At 39.0% G+C, this 23,639-nt stretch overlaps 1 protein-coding gene across 3 annotated transcripts in view; it reads left to right on the forward strand.

Moving 5' to 3' along the window:
* Positions 1-23,639, forward strand: part of LOC126418560 (carbohydrate sulfotransferase 8-like) — a 153,772-nt gene that overhangs the window by 117,220 nt on the left and 12,913 nt on the right. For all 3 annotated transcript variants that reach the window (XM_050085375.1, XM_050085374.1, XM_050085376.1), the window contains exon 4: positions 8,265-8,436. In XM_050085375.1, coding sequence (XP_049941332.1) covers positions 8,265-8,436 — 172 coding nt within the window. The remainder of the gene's footprint in view (positions 1-8,264; positions 8,437-23,639) is intronic.

Below are 23,639 nucleotides of genomic sequence, written 5' to 3' on the forward strand. Positions count from 1 at the left end.
TTTTCATATACCTTGGCACAGGAGTGCCCCAGTTTAATCCTCTTACCACTGAAAAGATGTGTGAAATAGAAATTAGTCGCAGTGGTGTTGAGAAACAGCTGAAATCATTAAAACTGAATAAAGCACCAGGGCCTGATGGAATACCAATCAGATTCTATATTGAATTTGCAGCTGAGTTAACTCCTCTGTTTACTGTAATCTACCATAGATCCCCTGAACAAAAAACCATGCCCCAAAGTTGGAAGAAGGCACAGGTCACTCCCATTTACAGAAGGGTAGTAGAAGTGATCCACAAAACTACTGTTATTCTTTGACATTGTTCAATTGGGAGACATGCGGTCTGTTGATTTAAAACTTATGAATAAAAATCCCGTGTTACAATCACAAATTTTCTTTATTGCTTACTGGTTTTGGCTCACTGACAGCCATCTGCAGATCAATCTAAAATATTGTTCATTGTGTGACAGTCATTACCCATTGTCACATTCTTAGAGCTAAGTTGCCCTATAATGAAAAATCATAGTTGTTTATGTAAATTGACAATATTCATCACTAAGCAAATATTATTACAGTGCCTGTATTGCCACATGTGTACAGTCAACCTGCAGCAATGATAGTTGCATTGCCCAAGAGTGTTCTAATATTTATAACAGGAACGAGGAAGTGCTTGTGTGACTGCTGTCTAACTGCAATTTCATTTTATGGTGAGTTAACTCTAAAAATATGATGATGTGTATTGACTGTCATACACTGAACAACATTTTAAATTGCTCTGAAGGTGGCTTACCAATGAGCTAGAGTTAATAATCAATAAAAAAATTGGCAATACTGAAGTATATCTTTGACATTGATTTCTTTTAGAATCTTGGAACAAATTCTGAGCTCAAACATAATGAGGCATCTCAAACAGAAAGACCTCCTCCATGCCAACTGACATGGTTTTCAAAAACCTAGATCACATGAAAGGTAACTTGCACTTTTCTCACATGACATCCTGAAAGCCATAAATCAAGGCAGTCACATGGATGCAGTATTTCTCAATTTCTGAAAAGATTTGAGTCAGTAATACATCTATGTGTATTATCAAAAGCATGATAAAATGGGTTACCAGGCAAAATGTGTGACTGGATTGAGGATTTCTTGGTTGGGTGGGTGCAGCATGTTATCTCGGATGGGGAGTCATCAACAGATGGGGTGTACCCCAGGGAAGTGTGTTTGGCCCCTTACTGTTCATGATGTATATTAATGACCTCACATGCAATATTAACATATACATCAGACTTTTTGTAGATGATGCAGTTATGTAGAATGAAGCACAGTCTGAACAAAGCTGCATAAATATTCAGTCAGAACTTAAAAAAGATTTCAAAGAAGTGCAGAGATTAGCAACTTGCTTTAAATGTTCAAAAATGTAAAATTGTGTACTTCACAGAATGAAAAAACATAGTATCCTACAATAATCGGTGAGTTGCAAATGGAATTGGCAAACTCATACCAGGGCGTAACACATAGTCGGGACTTGAAATGGAGCAATCACATAGGCTCAGTTGTGGGTGAAGCATGTAGCAGACTCATGTTTTTTAGCCCAAGGTGGAGTGTCACAGAGATGTTGAAAGAACTGAACTAGCAGACTATTGAAGATAGACAGAACCTATTCAAAGAAAGTCTATGAACAAAGTTCAAGAACTGGCTGTAAATGCTGACTCTAGGAATATACCACAGTGTCCTATGTATTGCTACCATAGGGATTGTGAGGATATGGTTAGATTAATTACAGCAGGCACAGAAGCATTCAGTCAATCATTCTTCCCACACTCCGTACGTAAATGGAATGGGAAAAAGCCTTAATAACTAGTATAGTAGGATGTACCATCTGCCATTCACTTCCCTGTTGTTTACAGTGCATAGATGAAGGTGTAGACTGGGATATAATTAACTAGGATAGCTTTCCCAGATAGTGCTAGGGGTGTAAAAGGATTCAATAAATTGTTCAGAGATGGTACAAGAATTTTGCAAAAATAGCACAGATGACGTTGAAAGATTTTAGCACAGCATGATTATGCAGGGACAGAGTGTCAGGAGTCATGGGAGATTGGTTGATAACCAGAATGACAATTTTTGTGGTAAAATTTTGAAGTTTGGGCAAGTAAAGTATATGAGGCTGGCAACTGGCTGGTGGGTTTTCTCAGTTGGTGGGAATAGAATAAGCCTCCCCTCCTCCTCCTACTGTCCTGTCACACACATAGCATATCTGACCAGAGCTAGGGAGACACTATATATACCAGCAACACTATGACTACTGTACAATGTTCCATGTGGGTTCGATGATGAACCTGATGCCTGGGGGTATGAATGGCTGTTGTGAAAAATGTGGTTTACCACAAACTTGACCACCTGACCATCAAAAGTACTGTGCACCATAACGCCAGTGACTTCAATAGGTGCTTTAAGACCTGTGTCATTGTGATCCACTCTTCTGTGACACTGTACAGAGATTGTGCTGCAACATCAAAGTTAGCAACATAAATTGATGTAACAGACATTAGTGAGGACTCTCTGAAGTCCACAATGATGTACACGAAGTGCTCCTGAAGATCAAGACTCCCCACTCAGCATAGCAGCACCCTCACTCTGAGGTTGATGTGGTTTTCAGCATGCAAGAATTCAGCTCAGTTAAAGACATCAGCTACAGCAGTCAACATCATCATCTAGGACCAAAGAGTATTTAAAGTTTCAAATGAGCATGGAGTGTTGTTGAGGTTGGACATTTTAAATCAAGAGAACAGTTCATTAATTAGTGCAGCAAATGGTGCGCTGCTAGTTTCTAGTGGTTGTAAATTATCCACTAATCCTGTAGCAAGTAATTTAAGTAAATCATTTATTCATTTATGTAATAAATTGAACTAAAATTTCATGTGTTATAGTTTGATGAGTCTTCTGACAGAGCAATCAGAGAACCAACAGTTGTGGCAAGATGAAAGTGGTTTTGTCTAGTCACAACTACTTCCATAATTGGGTAGTTACTGAAACTGTTAGTTAGGGGTCAGCTACTGATGGAAAGTTTCATAACAGTTCTATCTTTAAATGCTAAATGTGTATAAAGAATACTTAGCTGAGAGATTTTAAGAAAAGTCAGATGGTTCAAAATGAAACACAGAGGCTGTGAAGAAACAAAAAGGAAGATCCTGAAATATGAGAATAGCTACAAATATATCCTAATTTCCACTGTAGGCATTTGAGTATTTACTTTCACAAAAACAATGCAGGGTAACTGTCACTTCTAACACAATGAACTCATTTCAGATTGTTTCCATGAGTTTTCTCAATTTTCTGAAATTAAATTAAATTAATGGTTTGCTATATGAGAATGAGAATATGAGAATGAAGTCAATAAAACTGTTCAAAAACTAAAAAATAAAAAGTCAGTAGGCTTACACGAATACCAATGTGTGCGCTGAAACAGTGCATAGAGATTATACAAGGCCCCTTAACAAATATAATAAATGAATCCTTCACATCAGGGACATTTCCAGAACAGTTAAAAAGAGGCAAGAGTTGTACCTTTGCTTAAGAAAGGTAATGCAGAAGACATAGAAAATTACCAGCCCATTTCCCTGCTGTCACCCTTCTCAAAAATAACAGAAGCAATTATGAAAGACAGATTAATGGATTACCTGAATAAATACACTCCTTTAAGCGAATCAAAGTTTCATTTCTGAAGTGGCAAAAATATGGAGTCAGCCATAGTAGAATTCACAAAGGTTGTATTTGGTGCTCTTAACAAAGATGAGTGTGTCACAGGTATATTTTTGGATCTTTCTAAGGCCTTTGATACAGTTGACCACAATACTCTATTAAATAAATTAAAAGCATTAGGAATAAGAAGGGTAGCTAATGACTGGTTTCGATCATACCTAGCAGATAGGGTACAAAGAGTAGAGATAACACTTACTTAAAATAGATTGAAACCTTTAATAAAACACTTATCAGAACCAAAATACATTAATATAGGGGTTCCTCAAGGTAACATTAGGACCAATACTATTCCTGATATACATCAATGACTTTTCCAGTAGTGTTACTCATGGTGAAAAAATCCTCAGCACTGATGAAAGATATATTATAGTCACTGAGAAAACAAAAGAACTCCTTGAAGAGAAAGAAAATGAAACTCTCAAGGAAGTATATGATTGGTCAATAAGCAATAAAGTGACAATGAACATAAAGAAAACTAATGCCATGAGTTTCAGTTTGAAGAGGGAAAATGACAATGTTAAATTAAATGTAGATGGTGCCTCAATAGACTGTGTAACAAATGCAAAATTTCTAGTAATGAATATTGATTCTCAGTTGAAGTGGTGTGAACACACAAAGGTACTTGCAAAGAGAATTTCATCAGCATGTTATGCCCTTAAAATCCTATCATTAGTGTGTAACATGCAGTATCTTTTAGTTACGTACTATTCATATGTACACTCAATTCTTAGCTATGGCATTCTTTTTTGGGGAACAAATGCACAAAATATGAACACAGTTTTCAATCTCCAAAAAAGAGCCATAAGAATCATAACCAAAAATGGCAGTCGAGCTCATTGTAAAGATCTGTTCAAAACACTGGGGATTTTGACTGCTCTGTGTGAATACATTTACCACTCAGTTGTACACATCAAAAACAGCATTGGAAATTGCTGCACAAACAGTTCTGTCTATGACCATGGAACAAGAGCTACACTCAACTTACATTTGCCAAGAAAAAATAAACATAAAACTCAAAACAGCATTTTCTACCAAGGAATAAAACTGTACAATACCAAAAGAGATAAAAGAAATAAAATACACTTATTTAAAAATGCAGCTAAAAAGTACCTGTTGTGAGATTCATTTTATACATTGAAGGATTACTTAGATAAAACAGAGTAGTAGTTTTGTAAAAAAAGTTATACAAATAAATAATAATAATGATTATAAAACATCTGACATTCCACATAACACCTTCACACTAAGTTTTTTCCCTTCTCTTTTCCTTTTCTAGAAAAATTTACCCCCAAGCTATGCATTACACAGTACTAACACCTCTTCCTCTTTCTGAGATCAACATCTCACTCATTATAGAGGGATGCTGACTCAGTTTTTCAGGATAGCAAACGGGAAGCTGTGGTACAGAAAATGGCCCATAGACCACCAGTGTGTGTGTGTGTGTGTGTGTGTGTGTGTGTGTGTGTGTGTGGAGTGAGTGAAGTGTTATGAAATAATGTGTGTATAAAACTCGAGACCTTTGCCTTCTGCGGGCAAGTGCTCTACCGAGTTCGAGTCTCAGTCCATAAGCCCCAGGCTGTGGCTAAGCCATGTCTCCACAATATCCTTTCTTCCAGGATTGCTAGTTCTGCAAGGTTCACAGGAGGGCTTCCGTGAAGTTTGGAGAGTAGGAGATGAGATACTGGCGGAAGTAAAGCTGTGAGGATGGGGCGTGAGTCATGCTTGGCTAGGACAGATGGTAGAACAGTTGCCCACAAAAGGTAAAGGTCCCGAGTTCGAGGCTTGGTCTGGCACACAGTTTTAATCTGCCAGGAAGTTTCATATCAGCGCACACTCCGCTGCAGAGTGAAAATCACATTCTGAAATGTGTGTATAGTGTGTGCACTGACTGATAGTGAGGTATGAGTGAACAGTGTGGAATTATATTATTTAATAAGTTATTCATAAATAAAGTATTGTATACCAGGGTAAATCTAATGAAGTCTGTAAATATACGTGTATATGAATATCCTTATTTTAAATTGGTCTAAACTTGTACATACTTTGACATGTCCTATATCTTTGTAAAAAGAGATCTATCAATTAATAAAGTTACTATTATTCTACTACTACTACTACTACTACTACTACAAGGTGGACAGCTTTGCTTCCACCATTTTTCCCCAACATTTGAGGCTTTAATGAAACAAATTGGTTACACATGTATCAGTCAAAGTATTTTCCATCACTGGCCACTACTTTCTCCCATCTTTTGGGCAGTGTACAAATCCTCCATCAAAAAAATTGTTCATCTTTTGAAGCGATCCACGAATCAATCCAATTTGTGACTTCTTCATGAGATCGGAAGTTTTGGTCAGCCAGGCGATGTGCCTTTCATCTAAACAGGATCCGCAGCTCGTGGTCGTGAGGTAGCGTTCTCGCTTCCCATGCCCGGGTTCCCGGGTTCGATTCCCGGCGGGGTCAGGGATTTTCTCTGCCTCGTGATGACTGGGTGTTGTGTGATGTCCTTAGGTTAGTTAGGTTTAAGTAGTTCTAAGTTCTAGGGGATGATGCCCATAGCTGTTAAGTCCCATAGTGCTCAGAGCCATCTAAACAGGTGATAGTCAGAGGGAGCAATGTCTGGCGAATACAATGGGTGGGGTAGGACTTCCCATTTTAACATTTCCAAGTACATTTTGACCTCTTTTGCAATGTGGGGTCGAGTGTTGTCATGCTGCAAAATAACTTTATCTTGCCTCTCACTGTATTTCGGTTGTTTGTCTTTTAATACTCTGTTCAAACACATTAATTGCATTCAATAATGAGCACCTGTGATTGTTTCACTTGGTTTTAACACCTAATAGTACACGGCGCCGAGCTGGTCCCACCAAATGCAGAGCATGATCTTGGAGCCGGGAATATTTGGTTTGACCGTCAATGTGGAAGCATGCCTGTTATATCCCCATGATTTTTTGTGCTTAGGGTTATTGTAATGAACCCATTTTTTGTTCCTGGTCACAATGCGATGCAGAAATCCCTTCTGTTTTTTCCTCTGAAACAACTGTTCACAAACACACAAACACCGTTCAGCGTCTCTTGGTTTCAGCTCACATGGGACCCAATTTCCTTCTTTCTGAATCATGCCCGTAGCCTTGAGATATTTTGAAATGGCTCACTGTGTCACTCCCACTAATCGTGCCAATTCTTCTTGAGTTTAACGTGAGTCTTTACTCAGAAATGTCTCCAATTCTGCATCTTCGGAAACATTCTCTCTTCCACCACTATGGCAGTCTACAATGTTAAAATCACTGTTCTTGAAGCATTGAAACCACTCACGACACGTTCTTTTACCAATAGCGTCCTTACGATATGCACTTGAGAGCATTCAATGACTCAGCCACTGTTTTCTTCATATTGAAACAAAACAGTAACACCTCCCACAAATGATGAGAATTACGCTCATAAACTGACATTTTCAATCAAGAACAACTTTATGATACAGACACAAATCGACTAATGTTTGCATGAGGTTATGTTGACTGAGGTCCAAGCTAACTGCCTGAAGTCTGTGATCTGTTTCTTTCGCCCGCTACTTACCGTTGTCACCACCTATTGGCAAACAGCAGAAGCAAAGTTGTACACCTTGTATATTGGATATCACATACACCAGTGCTAAACCTGAAAGTGATAATCTGACAGTTTCTGATGATGATTGAAAATAGTATTGCCAAAAAGCTGCAGATTCTTCACAAAGCAATGTAAGAAAACTACTTTGAAAAACAAAACTAATTACAAAGACGCAGTGGAGTGTAAGCTATTTATATTAGTTGCAGTTAAGTACGTTACAACGCTATTTTAACAATGATTACACAACATATGAAGACTGACCAGTGCAGACTAGCTGCAAATCAACAGCTAATAATGAGTGGTTCTGCCCCTGTCCACAATGCTAGTTTATAGCTGCACATTGGAAATTTTGTACAAATAATTTATGAAATATTACAGTACAGACTAATTACATATTATTAATGATGTGAAAGACAGGAGTTCTAAAGACAATATTAATGCATGATGACACTTTTTAACTATCATCTGGTTATATTTAAATCATATTAATATTAGGTTCTGTCTTAGAAACAAATTTTTAGACCCACAAATGCCTCTCTAGTTTTCAAGTAAAGCCTACAAGGTTATTCTAGAAACAAACTCTTATATTGAAAATATTTAATTAACTATAATGTTTTCCTAGTAACAGTATAAATTTTTGGATACAAAAAAAAGAGGGCTACAAAATATTAACAATGAGTATTTGAAAGGTTTACATTCTACAACTTGTACATTCTTATATTTCTTACAAGAACAACATATTTGAGTAATAATATTTTTTAAACTATAAAATTTTGATAGAATACAAAGTGCTGTGATGTAGCAAGTATTTAATCATGTTCATACTTCCAAATTTGCATAAATGTAATCTTAGATAGGCCTACTTCAGATATTGATTCTTGTAGGGCCATTTTTTTTTTCAGGAAACACAATATATCATGGTGTCCCTTATATAAAGCAGCATCCACGACATGGTTATATCACTTGTGCTTATTGGCTGGATATTCGGAGGAGCAGATAGTGAAAAGCCACAGGCAACTAAGTGAAATTGCCAGAGAAGCTTACCCAGAGCTGGACTATGAAGATGCCGAAAAGGTCTTTGTGAATTATATCTACATTTAAATGTTTACTTTATTATCTTATCATCAGATTTCAGGCAAGCTTCATGGTTTAACCTCATAATATTATAATATTTTTCAAATTAGTTCTTAACAGTGACACCACTGTGGAACGTATATTTTACATTAATTTCTTTGTGTAAAACACTGCCAATTTCTTGTAGCACCATGCAAGATGGCAAAAAGCATTCAAGATTAACCACAGCATTGATAGGTATATTATGTCACTGTCATCATCATCATTGTTGTCAGGATATTATCATCTTCAGTCTGAAGACTGCTTTGATGCAGCCCTCATTGTTGGTCTATCCTGTGCAAGTCTCTTCACCTTGGCATAGCTACCGCAACTATGGACAGCACCTTGCAGCGTCCTCAATACATCCAAAGTGTCAGTCGTGGTGAGAACAGTGTTCTGAGTCTTTGTGAGTGCATTATATTGTAGCTAAGTTTATCTGAATGTGGTCAAATTGTTGGTGCCCTTATGCTTCTGTAAGCTAGGTAGTCAAAGTTTCTGGTGTTTCAAAAGGCACTGTGTTGAAGATTTATACCACATACAGGGAAAGTGAAAAAACATCATTTGCTAAGTCACAACATGGATGAATGTGTGTGTTGAGTGGTCATGACAGACAGTTATTGAAGAGGACTACAACAAAATTACAGCTATAGATTACAGCTATAAAGATCACAAAAGAACTGAACGCCACACTCGCACACCCTGTCAGCACAAAAGCAACTTGAAGGGAGCTCCATAAGTAAGCTGGAATTACAAAACCACTCATCAGTGATGCAGATGCTCGTAACAGGAAAATGTGGCACCCAAGCCACAAAACCTGGGATATGGAGCAGTGGAAAAATTACATTTGATCAGATAAGTCTTGTTTCACAAACGTTTTCATCCCAAGAGTGAACCACAGCAGAGGTCAAATGATGATTTGGGTATCCATTTCCTGGTATTCCCCCAGCCTCCATGGTTACTCTTTAAGCTTGCATTTCTGCCAAGAATTATGTGGCCAGTTTGGCTGATCAGGTCCATCCCATAGTACATTGTTTGTTCCCCAATGGTGATGTTGTATTATATGATGACAGGGCCCCTGTTGCACAACTTGCATCATCCAGGCATGGTTTTATGAACACAAGGATGAATTGTTAGATCTCCATCCTATGGCTACCAAAATCACCCAATTTCAATATTATTCAGCCTTAGTTGTCTACTTTGGAGAGATGGATGTGTGATTGTTATCCATCTCCATCATTGTTACCTGAACTTGACACTATTTTGCAGGAAGAATGGTATAAGATTCTCTGGAAAACCATACAAGACCAGTATTTTTCCATTCTGGGACAACTGGAAGCTGCTTTGAATGCAAGTGGTTGTCCTACAACATGTTAGGTCTGATAATGTGTTGTTTGTGCTGTTTACATATATTTTACATCCCTATACATTCAGACTTAAATTTATATTTGATATTAACACACACACACACACACACACAGGACCACAATCTCATGTGTCTTTTTGTTGTGCCTATCTGTGACTCAGCAGCTCCACTATCTGGTGAGTAGCAGCTATCCATTTCATGGCACTGTCATTATTCCTTCCTGAATTTTCCATTGTTCGATATTAACAAATTTCTCTTTTTCAGAAACATTCCATTTTACTGCAAGTCTCTACTGTGCTTTGTCATTGTCAGTAGTTTCGCTGTGCAAATAACAAAATTCAGTTACAAATTTTACTGTCTCATCATCTTCTCAGCATCTTCTAGCTTAATTGGAATACATTTTACATTTATATACACATATATATTTTGTAAACAGGCATCTACCTCAGGTGCTTTGTTTTTTCTTAGATCTTTCAGTGCTGTGTCAAATTCTTCTCACAGTAACATATATTCTATCTCATTTCCATTTACTTCCTCTTCCCTTCCATAATACTGTCATAAAGTTCACTTTCTTTGTATAGCCCTTCTGTATATGTTCCTTCCACCTTTCAGCTTCCCTCTTCTTTCCTCATTACTGGCTTGCCATTTGTCCTCGCTGATATTCATACACCTGCTTCTCAGTTCTCCAGAGGTTTCTTAATTTCCTATAGGTGGCATTTATCTGTTCCATAACCATCCATGTTTCTTCTCTAGTTGTTCCTGTGTTGCCATTTAGCACTTTTTTACAATAAATTTTTTAGTAGTTTGTATTTTTGTTGCTCCTTTATTTGTTTCATTCTTATATTTTTCACCTTTTGCCAGTTACATTCAATATCTTATGTAAGATCCAAAGATCACTGTGCCTTGTCTTTTTGTCTAATTCTTGCTATTCTGCCTTCACTATTCACGTTACTCATTTGCTTTCTAACATGTTCCATTCCCTTATTTCAGTTAATGGCTAGTTAATTGTCCCTCTTAAGCCCTTAACAAAACTCTGGTTCTTTCATTTTACCATGTCCCATCTCCTTAATTTGATTTGTTTTATTCATCCAGGGATCAACTTACAATGATATATCACTGCCAAGCTGCCTCCATCTCCACAGCCCCTGTTGCTGCTGCAGTCTTCTCTGCTGCCTCCATCACCGAGTGCCTGCCTGGATGGGGACCTGGATACAGCATGATCAACACCAGTGTCCCCTTACAGCCTCTCATGGGGGAGTTGGCATTGTGCCTGCCCATGCCCATGCAGTTTCAGGTCCTATTCTCCTGTGACAATGTGACACCTGCTCCATCAGTTGTCACCTACTGATGAACGAGTGGACATCTTGAGAGTGAACAGCTTTCCCCAAGGGGGAAGGAGTGTTATAACCCTATAGAGTGTGAGCATACGTAATCGAACGATGTGTGATGAGAGTGCCTCCATGGTTGGCCTAGAGAGGTTGACTTGCAACGTGGGCAGATGATGCAGCGAGCACTGTGCCACGTGCACAACAGACCAGTATAAGCCCAGTGCACAGGGGCCTTGGCCTCACTTATGTTTACTTGCTTATTGGATGCTCACACACAAAAGAAGGAAAACTTCCTAGCTTTCAGAGTTTTCTGTTGATGAGCTGGAGTACACAAACACACACGCACACTCACACACATGCATATACTTACAGTCTAGCCAGCACCACGTAGGGGCATAAGTTGGGTGTAACTTGTCAAAGGAGAACTCCAAAAGCTAAAAGTTTTCCTTCTTTTGTGAATGTGTATCGATGGCTCAACTCTTCCCCTTTTTAGTGAACAGTCACCTTTAACTCTAAAGTATTTACATTCTACAACAACTTGCCTGCTATTAATATACAAGTATGCTTTTATGAGGATAGGGGAGGTAGTTGGCAGTGGCCTTGGTGAAGGAACCATTGTGGCATTTGCCTGTAATGATATAGTAAACCACATAAAACCTAAATCTTGGTGGCCTGACAAAGCAGACTCCATCTCCCAACTGCACTGGTTGATTTGGTTGGTCCCTATTCCACAGTGTTCTCTGATTTACACACAATTTGTTCAAGATAACTTCTAATATGAAAAGACTGTACACACTGAAGACACCCATGGTTGACTCCTGGATCATGAACATGGTGCTATTTCCCTTGCATTAACTCCAGTTTGTTTGGTAAACTGATTTCAGACCCACGAACATGCAACTGTGCCCTATGCTGTTCTTCAAGACCCCTACTCAACCAACCTGAAAAGCTGGGTCCCCATGACAGTGAGATGTTAAAAACATGAGAATGAGAAGAATTACTATCATGCAACGTCATCTTGATACATGATGTTTTTGTAAAATCGTTACATTGTAATCATTTATTGTAATGTGACAAGGTGTTGTAGTTGTCTCCTTTCATTATTAACCATTACACTTGAGCCCTCCTAGTAATGCTTAATTGTGTCATATGCATTGATTATGAGGAATATTTTAACTATTTTTTCAAACAGATATATTTTAGCACTCTTTTTCATCTCCTTTTGCAGTTTATTCTAGAATTTTATTCCCTGATACAAAATGCCATGTTGAATTTTTTGCTGCTCTATCTTTCTGCAATTTCTTCAGTTTTACTCTAAAGCACTCCATTGTCAGGCCACGAGTGGCCTACCGGGACCATCCAACCACCGTGTCTTCCTCGGTGGAGGACGCAGATAGGAGGGGTGTGGGGTCAGCATACTGCTCTCCCGGTCGTAAGATGGTATTCTTTACCGAAACCGCTACTATTCAGTTGAGTAGCTCCTCAATTGGCATCACGAGGCTGAGTGCACCCCAAAAAATGGCAAAAGTGCACGGCGGCCTGAATGGTCACCCATCTAAGTGCCGACCATGCCCGACAGCGCTTAACTTCGGTAATCTTACGGGAACCGGTGTATCCACTGTGGCAAGGCCGTTGCCTTCAATTTTACTCTGCAGTTCATAATAAACAAATAATGGTCCCAGTCAAATCAGCTAATGGAAATGTTTTGCAGTTTAAAATCTTCTTTCTAAATATCTGTCATATGATGATACAAGGGTTGAAGCTTCACTGGTGGCAACTATTTATTTTACAACTTATACTAAATAGATATACATTCCTGAGTTTTACTGCTCTTAAAAGTAGTCAACAGCTTTGTGTACAACACATTGCCAGTGATGTGGGAACTGTAGGATACTCTTAGCACTGCCAGCTGTGTAAATAGTTCAAATGGAGTAATCTGTTGCCATATGAATCTATGTAACAGTTTCAAAGTGAGTGCCATGAAGGTGATTCCTTCAATTCAGGAAACAAGGTGCAGTCACAAAGGCTTAAGTCAAGCGAGTGTAATGGTGGTGCAATACTTTCCAGCCAGTTCCACTGATTGAACAAATTGCTTACAACATGAGCCATATGCGCCAGAGCATTGTCCTTCAAAATGGTGGGTGAGTCCCACAGAAAGTGTTGTCACTTCTTTCTCCAAGCTGTTCATTTGTAGAACATAGCCTGCGTCCAGCATAGAGAAAGAAACTGACATGCTTTCTGCAGGACCTGCCTGTCATTTTTCTGACAGTGCTCAGGCACAAAGGGCCCAAATTGTGACCGATTTGTTTGATCGATGTGAATGGCTGGGAAGTGTTGCAACACCACCACACTACCTGGACTTAGGCGCTTGTGACTTCAACTTGTTTCCAAAATGGAGGGAAGTACTTCATGGCATTCACTTCAAATCTTTTACAGAGAGTCGCATGGCAATTGACCACTCCACTCGAAGTCTCAACACAGCTTGCACAACTTCCACATTACTGGCAGCAGGTTATATATAACGCTGGTGACTACTTCAAAGGACAGTACAATTCTGAAACATTTATCTATTTTTTTATAATTTGTAAATAAAGAGCTGCCGCTGTTAAAGTTCCAACACTCGGACAATCTATCTGATATGTTCAAATGTCTCCAGGTATCTCATCTTCCACATGTCGATCCTACTTTCATGATTGTTACACAAAGTGTTAACAATGAGATTTAAATGGTCTACTATTTTTACGTTTCTTCATTTTCCCATCAAATTCCAGTTCCTCATGAGAATTAAAATTGTATCTCCCTCAGCTATCTGAAAAAATTTCTTTTCATTATCCTTGCAACCACCCCATCATCTGCAGAGTTAGTAGGCATGCAAACATGTACAACTGTTGTGAGTCTCGGCTTTGTCTTTATCTTGGCTGTGACGAAGTGTCCACTGTACTGTTAATAGGATTTTGTGTTCCAATTTTCTTATTCATTATTAGATTTACTCTTGCATTACACCCATTAGATTTTGAGGTGTTAAACCTGTACTCACCTGACCAGAGACATATGTCTGCCTGTGTCTGTATGTGTGGATGGATATGTGTGTGTGTGCGAGTGTATACCTGTCCTTTTTTCCCCCTAAGGTAAGTCTTTCCGCTCCCGGGATTGGAATGACTCCTTACCCTCTCCCTTAAAACCCACATCCTTTCATCTTTCCCTCTCCTTCCCTCTTTCCTGATGAGGCAACCGTTGGTTGCGAAAGCTAGAATTTTGTGTGTATGTTTGTGTTTGTTTGTGTGTCTATCGACCTGCCAGCGCTTTCGTTCGGTGAGTCACCTCATCTTTATTTTTATATGTAATTTTTCCCACTTGGAATGTTTCCCTCTATTATATATATATACACTCCTGTAGAAAATTATTAATCGTAGAGAGTATTTCACCGCAACGGTTTCTTTTAACTGTCGATTTTCTCGACAACGGCTGAGAAGTGCATCTTGGTGCTTTGCCACATTACACCTCTGGCCATGAGCTTTTATTACGCGCAGTATGAATCGAATCTGAATTTCACAATTGGCGGCCTCCCCTTGTTAGTGGACGATGTTTCACCACTTTCCCTGTGTGTTGTATCAGTCTTCGATGCTGTGCCTCTTGAAATACCAAACACTTTGACTATCTTGGTTATGGAAGCATCCACTATACAAGCACCAACAATTTGCCTACATTCATTTACTCTTGCATTACACCCATTAGATTTTGAGGTGTTAAACCTGTACTCACCTGACCAGAGGACCTGTACTTCCTCCCACTGAACTTCACTAATTCCAACCAATTCAGACTTCACCTTATGGATTTCTCATTTTAAATTCTCTTGCCTACCTGCCTGAGTAAAGGATCCAACATTCCATAGTCGTATATGTAGAATAGAAGATATTGTTTCCCCTTATGATATCCTTCTGAGTAACATGGAGATCCAAATGGGGAACTACCTCTAGAATATTTTAAACAAGAGGATGCCTGCATCAATAACCCTTGCAGTTCAGCCGCATGCCCACGGAAAATATAATGACAGTAGTTTTCCCTTACTTTCAGCCATTCAAAGTATCAAAACAGCAAGGTAATGTTGCAAAACCAGGTCGGTCTGTTTTCAGGAACCATCAAGGGGTGGACAAAAATAATGGAAATTCCAAAAACACAACTCATAATCACCCCTAAAATTGTGTAAGAAAACAGTTGGTATTAAAAACAGCTTCCACTTGTCTTGGACTGAATAAATACAGGTCCTGCATGGTTTTCAAGGAATGGTGGTAAATTCATTTGATGATGATGATAAAGGTGGTAACAATAAAACACACTTCTCTCTAAAGAAGAACATACAGGCTCTACAACATTGAGATCTGGTGACAGCAGTGGCCAGGGGAGATGTGACTGGTTGATTTTGGAAGGGGGACTAAACAGTAAGGTCATTGGTCCCATTGGATTAGGGAAGGATGGGGAAGGAGTTTGGCTGTGCCCTTTCACAGAAACCATCTGGCATTTGCCTGAAGTGATTTAGGGAAATCACGGAAAACCTGAATTGGGATGGGTTAATGTGGGTTTGAACTGTCCGAATGCAAGTCCAGTGTGCTAACCACTGTGCCACCTCACTTGGTGGGAGATGTGACAGTTCATCCTTGTGCTCACAAAACCAGTCCTGGCTGATTCAAGCTGTGTGAACAGGAGCCCTTTCATCTTGGAACACAGTGTCACAATTGGAGAACAAACATTGTATAATGGGATGGAACTGATCAGCACAAATGGTCACACAATCCTCGGCAGTAATATGAGCTTCCAGAGTAACCATGGGGCCAAAGGAATACCACAATATGGCTTCCACATCATAACAGAAGTGCCACCATGACTTGCTCTTGATAGTAAGCAGTCTGCATCATGAACTTGGGATGGTGTTTGTCAGGTGTAAACTTGACCAGAAGCTGGAAACTTTCTTCCATTGCTCCACAGTCCAGGTTTTATGACTCCAGCATGACATTTCCCTATTATGTACATTTGTGTCACTGACGAGTGGTTTTGGAATTCCACCTTCCTTCCTTGTGGAGCACCTTTCATGTTGTTTTTGTGCTGACTTCATGTGTGCAACATTCAGTTGTACAGTGACATTTGCTGTTGTCCTCTTATTTTTATCACAATTCTCTTCAAAGACCACCTGTCATGACTACTCAACATTCTGACTTACAAGGGGAGGCCGCCAATTGTGAAATTCAGATTCGATTCATACTGCGCATAATAAAAGCTCATGGCCAGACGTGTAATGTGGCAAAGCACCAAGATGCACTTCTCAGCTGTTGTCGAGAAAATCGACAGTATAAAGAAACCGTTGCGGTGAAATACTCTCTACAATTAATAATTTTCTACAGCGTCGTGGCACAGCGGTGAGCGCTCAGGTTCGTAATCCGAAGGTCGCCGGATCGAATCTCGCGCCGTGCAATTTTTTTTTATTATTAGTTTCTTGTCATTCATTAATGAATTGCTTATGCATGTTGGTAAAGGCGGATGGCTCTCCAATTGTACCGCCTCCATTTTTCCGTTTGTTTAACAGGGTGTACCAAAGCTCTCCCGTCCGCACTGATTTTCGACGATGTTATAAGTTGCGCTAGGGACCGCATCTACCTTCTTTCGAAGTTAGCAGGCAACTACGCTGTTATGCGGTGGCTCGTTTTGGCCCATTCAACATCTGTCCTTCAAATGCAATGAGCAAGTAACGGAGTTTATATTTCATACCTGCCACAGCAAATTTGTGTTCGTGGGGTCTCTATTCTAATTCGAACTTTTGACTTACGCTATACGTATTCGTTTCGGAAAATCGTTTCTACATCTTCCGTTAACTATACGTGGTTAACATTATGAAGAAAATTAATAACATTTGTGAAATACAACTTTGTTTGCGGAAAACATAATGATGTTCGAAGTCGTCAGTTTTTCCACGACAAACGACTTTCAACAACTTATTATATGCATAATTGTTGCAACTGATTGCCGGGAATTATATATATGTATATATAAAGATGAGGTGACTTACCGAACGAAAGCGCTGGCAGGTCGATAGACACACAAACAAACACAAACATACACACAAAATTCTAGCTTTCGCAACCAACGGTTGCCTCATCAGGAAAGAGGGAAGGAGTGGGAAAGATGAAAGGATGTGGGTTTTAAGGGAGAGGGTAAGGAGTCATTCCAATCCCGGGAGCGGAAAGACTTACCTTAGTGGGAAAAAAGGACAGGTATACACTCGCACACACACACATATCCATCCACACATACAGACACAAGCAGAAATATATATATATATATATATATATATATATATATATATATATATATATATATATATATATATATATATATATATATATATATATATATATATATATATATATTTGAATTACAAAAAACAAATACTAAAAAAAAAGGGTTGCATGGCGCGAGATTCAATCCAGTGACCTTCGGATTACGAACCCGAGCGCTTACCGCTGCACCACGACGCTGTAGAAAATTATTAATCGTAGAGAGTATTTCACCGCAACAGTTTCTTTTAACTGTCGATTTTCTCGACAACCGCTGAGAAGTGCATCTTGGTGCTTTGCCACATTACACCTCTGGCCATGAGCTTTTATTACGCACAGTATGAATCGAATCTGAATTTCACAATTGGTGGCCTCCCCTTGTGGACGATGTTTCACCCCTTTCCCTGTGTGTTGTATCAGTCTTCGATGCTGTGCCTCTTGAAATACCAAACACTTTGACTATCTTGGTTATGGAAGCATCCACTATACAAGCACCAACAATTTGCCTACATTCAAATTGTCTCAGCTTTGCATAATACACTCACAGCTACACAGAACACAGTTCTGACCACAACTGCCACTTGAAACATATTGAGGGCATTACACAGGTGCATTTAATGGTCAAATACAACAGCCCAACCTGCAGGTTTGGTTAGAATCTGCATCTATGTTCAAGCCATGGTGTTTCCATATTTTTGTTCAACCCCTTATGTTAGTATGGCCTCTATACAGATAACCCACTGATGAAGTTGTCCCATTGGTACAACTATCTGTGTTGCATTGGCACACAAGCCACCCTGCTGTGGCAAGGCGGGAATCAAAGGAATCTGTGCTAGCTGCACCTCATCTCCCGGCCACCTCTCCTGTTGCTGCAAGGTAGCACCAGTGCTTTTGACTAACAGTAGTCATCCTGATGGTGCTGGAGTAGCCATTGATATAGGTAGTCAATAACATGCAGTGTTAAGACAGGCCCAGAAATTGTAACATTTTCATTTATATTGTCAGTCAGTCACAGTCATCCTTATTAACACAGCCTATAATAAATGAAACAAATACTAACAAAGAGATGGAGGGGCTGACCAGTACTTACCTCAGCTCAGTACAGCCAATAGATACACAAAACAGAACAGAAAATTTATGTTCCTAGTTTTCGGAACTTTGTTCCTTCATCAGGGAGGAGAGAGGGGAAAGAAAGGAAAGAATGGAAAGTGGATTCAGCTACTCACAACCCAGGTTATGAAGCAACAGGGAAAGGTAAACAGGGAGGGTAGTAAGGATGGAGGCATGGTTGTCAGAGGGAAGCCAAAGATATTCTACTGTAAGTACTGTGCCAGCTTCAAACCAAAGAGGATGCATACAGAAGTAAAGAGGTATATAGTATAGATAAACACAACTATGTAGGATGGAAAGATGCGTGAATGGCTAAAGAGGAAAGGGAAAGAGGAGAAGACCGAAGAGTAAATGGGAGTGAGGTTGTTTAATGTAGGTTCAGTCCAGGGGGATGGTGGGATGAAAGGATTTGTTGGAGTGCAAGTTCCCATCTCCACAGTTCCGAGGGACTGGTGTTGGGCGGGAGAAGCCAAATGGAACGTACGGTGTAGCAGGTTCCTAGGTCGCTAGAATTACCTAGAATTATGCTGGAGGGCATGCTCTGCTACTGGGTATTGGACATCTCCTAGGTGGACAGTTCGTCTGTGTCCGTTCATGCGCACAGCTAGTTTAGTTGTTGTCATACTGATAATATAATAAATGTCTGTATCCTCAAATTCAAATTCTAATTGGTTTATGACTTTTTTTCTCAACTTAAGAATGATTAGGTCACTCTATTGGACAGCCATTTCCAAATTCACTGACCACATAAAACAATTAATAAATGAGAAAATATCTTCAGTTTGGGTTGCCTGAGACTCATCCAAAGTTAACCCATGTATAAAATGTTAGAAATCAGCATAAAGACAAGCAGAATGTAACTATTAACACACAACAGCTTCACTGTTACACTCACATGGAATATGTAGCCACACTGATTTCAAAGAGCACCACCTCTTACAAATCATTACACTCACTTCCCAGTGTTCATCAGCAGTGTTTATCCCTTGTAATAGAAATATTTTCAAGATAAACTGAAATATACACATCTTGAAATAAAGTAGCAAAAGTTTTCAATAACTTCCCATGAGACAAAATAAGAAATTAAAAATACAATTAAAAGTATTTCTTACTAGTGATTCCTTTTATGTGCACTACAAGCAGCAGTGTTGATTGCAGACAGACATAAATTTTTGGCCATGTTGTTCCTGTTTTCACTGTTTCTTCAGAAGTCATATCATTGTGTATCTTGCAACCCAAGTACTTAAAAACCTGCCAGTACAAAAATCTTTTTTTGTGAATCACTACTGTATTTATATAAGATTCATCTTCAGTTCCTTCCAATAGCTACAGATCACCATTTTCACCTAATAGTACCACATCGTTATCCAGCTGTTACTGTATGCACGTGATCTTCCTTCCATCTGTTGAACCTTTCTCTTTTTCCTGAAAACAGTTCTTTAGTGGGCATTACAGATAAACAATGAACAGTGAGAAAGGTAAATGGCAGCAGATTTCCCAGGCCATGACATCCAACCCTAGTGCTACTGATTGTACCAAAAAACATCTCTTGTTACTCAATACTGTCCAAGCCTAGAATGCATTAATCAGCTGCGTCAACAAGATTATGACTTCCTAACATCATACTCTGAAATGAAGTCCATTCTGTCTGGAATTTTGCCCACCACACATAGAAAAGCCACTGCCTCTGAAACCTTATGCACTTCCATATCTTATATACGGTCATGGAAAAAAGTTGCAACACAAAGGAGGAGTTGTGCGACATAAACAAAAGTTGGTAGGTGTGGTTCTGCATCTGACAGATGATGTCTGTTCAGATTTCATGCCAGTCACATAAGAGTGGTGCAAATAGCGCCATTATGAGAATACATATGAGCCTTGCTTTAAATGCGCACTGTGATAGTCATGAGCATTAGTTACCTTCAAGATTAGACATGAGATTAGATTAGATTAGATTAGATTAATACTTGTTCCATAGATCATGAATACGACACTTCGTAATGATGTGGAATGTGTCAGGTTAATAAAAGATGTCTGTACAAGATATTACATTACACAAAATATTGCATGACACTAATGTTTAAGTTTTTTTTCCCTCCCTTAATTTATATCTAAAAATTCAGCCAATGAGTAGAAGGAGTTGTCATCTAGAAATTCTTTTAATTTATTTTTAAATGTTGGTTGGCTATCTGTCAGGCTTAGGATGCTGTTTGGTAGGTGACCAAAGACTTTTGTGGCAGCATAATTTACCCCTTTCTGTGCCAAAGTCAGATTTAACCCTGCATAGTGAAGGTCATCCTTTCTCCTGGTGTTATAGCTATGCACACTGCTATTACTTTTGAACTGGGTTGGATTATTAACAACAAATTTCATAAGTGAATATATATACTGTGAGGATCCCTAGATCCTTAAATAGATGTCTGCAGGATGACTGTGAGTGGGCTCCAGCAATTATTCTGATTACACGTTTTTGAGCAATGAATACTTTTCTACTCAACAATGAATTACCCCAGAATATGATGCCACACGAAAGCAGTGAATGAAAGTAGGCATAGTAAGCTAATTTACTGAGATTCTTATCACCAAAATTTGCAATAACCCTAATAGCATACATAGCTGAACTCAGACGTTTCAGCAGACCATCAATGTGTTGCTTCCAGTTTAACCTTTCATCAATGGACACACCTAAAAATTTTGAAAATTCTACCTTAGCTACAGACTTCTGTTCAAAGTCTATATTTATTACTTGAGTTGTGCCATTTACTGTATGGAACTGTATATACTGTGTTTTATCAAAATTTAAAGAGAGTCCGTTTGCTGAGAACCACTTAATAATTTTGTGAAAAACATCATTTACAATTACGTAACTTAGTTCTTGGTTTTTGGATGTTATTACTATACTTGTATTATCAGCAAAAAGAACTAACTTTGCATCTTCATCAATGTGGAATGGTAAGTCATTAATGTATATCAAGAACAGTAAAGGACCTAAGACCGAACCCTGTGGGACCCCGTACTTGATAGCCCCCCAGTTTGAGGTATCAGCTGTTTTAACATTACATGAACCACTTATTTCAACTTTCTGCATTCTTCCAGTTAAGTATGAAATAAACCATTTGTGCACTGCCCCCCTCAAACCATAATGATTTAGCTTATCTAAAAGAATTCAATGATTTACACAATCAAAGGCCTTTGAGAGATCACAAAAAATACCAATGGGCGATATCCGGTTATTCATAGCATTTAATATTTGATCAGTGAAAGCGTATATAGCATTTTCTGTTGAAAAGCCTTTGTGAAAACCAAACTGACATTTTGTTAGTACTTTATTTTTACAAATATGGGATGCTATTCTTGTATACATTACTTCCTCAAAAAATTTTGATAAGGCTGTCAGAGGAGAGATTGGGTGGTAGTTGTAGACACCCAATGTATCCCTCTTTTTATGCAATGGTTTTACAATGGCATATTTCAGCCTATCGGGGAAAACACCCTGCTCCAAAGAGCTATTACATATGTGGCTGAGAATCCTACTTATCTGTAGGGAACAAGCTTTAAGTACCTTGCTGGAAATGCCATCAATTCCGTAAGAGCTTTTACTTTTCAGTGAGTTTATTATTTTACTGATTTCAGAGGGAGAGGTTGGTGGAAATACAGTTGTTTCAAACTGCACAGGTATGGCCTCTTCTATTAGTAGCCTTGCCTCTTCTAGTGAAGATCTAGATCCTATTTGCTCCACAACATTTAAAAAAGATTATTGAAAATATTTTCAATTTCTGATTGTTTGTTAGTACACTTGCCATTCAGTTTTATGGCACTAAAGTCTTCCTGTGCTCTTGGTTGCCCTGTTTCCCTTTCAATAATATTCCAATATGAGTTGATGTTAGTAAAGAATGCCTTCAAGGTGACAAAGATGCCATTATCAGCACCTCACTGAGTTTGAAATAGGTTGTGTAATAGGTCTACAAGAAGCTAGACCTTCCGTCTGCAATATAGCAGAAAGACTTGGCAGGGGTGTACCTAATGAAAATGATTGCTTGTAGTGGTGGTCACAAGAATGTACAGTCACAATAAGATGGAGCTCTGGATGCCCACATGGCACTATCGAGAAGGAAGACCATGTTCAGCATATGGCTCTGGTACACTGTACTGCATTTCTGTCAGCAATTTGAGCAGCAGTTTGCACAACAGTGGCAAATCAGTTACTTCAAGAACATCTCTGACCCAGACACCCTGTAGCATGCATTCCACAGACCTCAAACCACTGCTTATTATGACTTCAACAGTGTCAAGCGAGAGATCATTGGAGGGCGGGGTGGAACTCTGTTATGTTTTCTGATGAAAACTGGTTCTGCTTTGATGCCAGTCCTGATTGTATGTATGGAGGCCAGTTGAGGGTGTGCAACCAATCTGTCTGCTTGTTCGACAGACTGGACCTATAGCCGGAGCTATGGTCAGGGGTGCAATTGTGTATGTCAGCAGGAGCTCTCTCGTGGTTATCCCACACACTCTGAGTGCAAATTTATATGTCAATATGGTGATTCAAACTGTTGTGCTGCCATTCATGAACTGTATTCCATGGAGTGTTTTCCAACAGGATAACACTCACACATATATCACTATTGTAACCCAATATTCTCTACAGAGTGTTGACATGTCACCTTGGCCTGCTTGATCACCAGATCTGTCTCTGATTGAGCACATATGGGACATCATTAGACGACAACTCCTGTGTCATCCACAAACAGCATTAACCATCCCTGTATTGACCAGTCAAGTGCAACAGGAATGGAACTCCATCCCACAAACTGAGATTTTTGCCACTTGTGCAACACAGCGCATGCATGTTGGAATGATTGCATTCAACATTCTGGTGGTTACACCTGTTGTTAATATACCAGCATTTCACATTTGCAATTGCTTATCTCTTGCTTACATCAACCTGTGATCTTGCAGTGTTAATCACTACATATGTTACCTAGACAAATGTATGCCTGAAATTTCATTAGTCTGCCTTACTTAAATTATGGTATTGTG

Source organism: Schistocerca serialis, chromosome 9, assembly GCF_023864345.2.
Source record: "Schistocerca serialis cubense isolate TAMUIC-IGC-003099 chromosome 9, iqSchSeri2.2, whole genome shotgun sequence".
NCBI lineage: Eukaryota > Metazoa > Arthropoda > Insecta > Orthoptera > Acrididae > Schistocerca > Schistocerca serialis.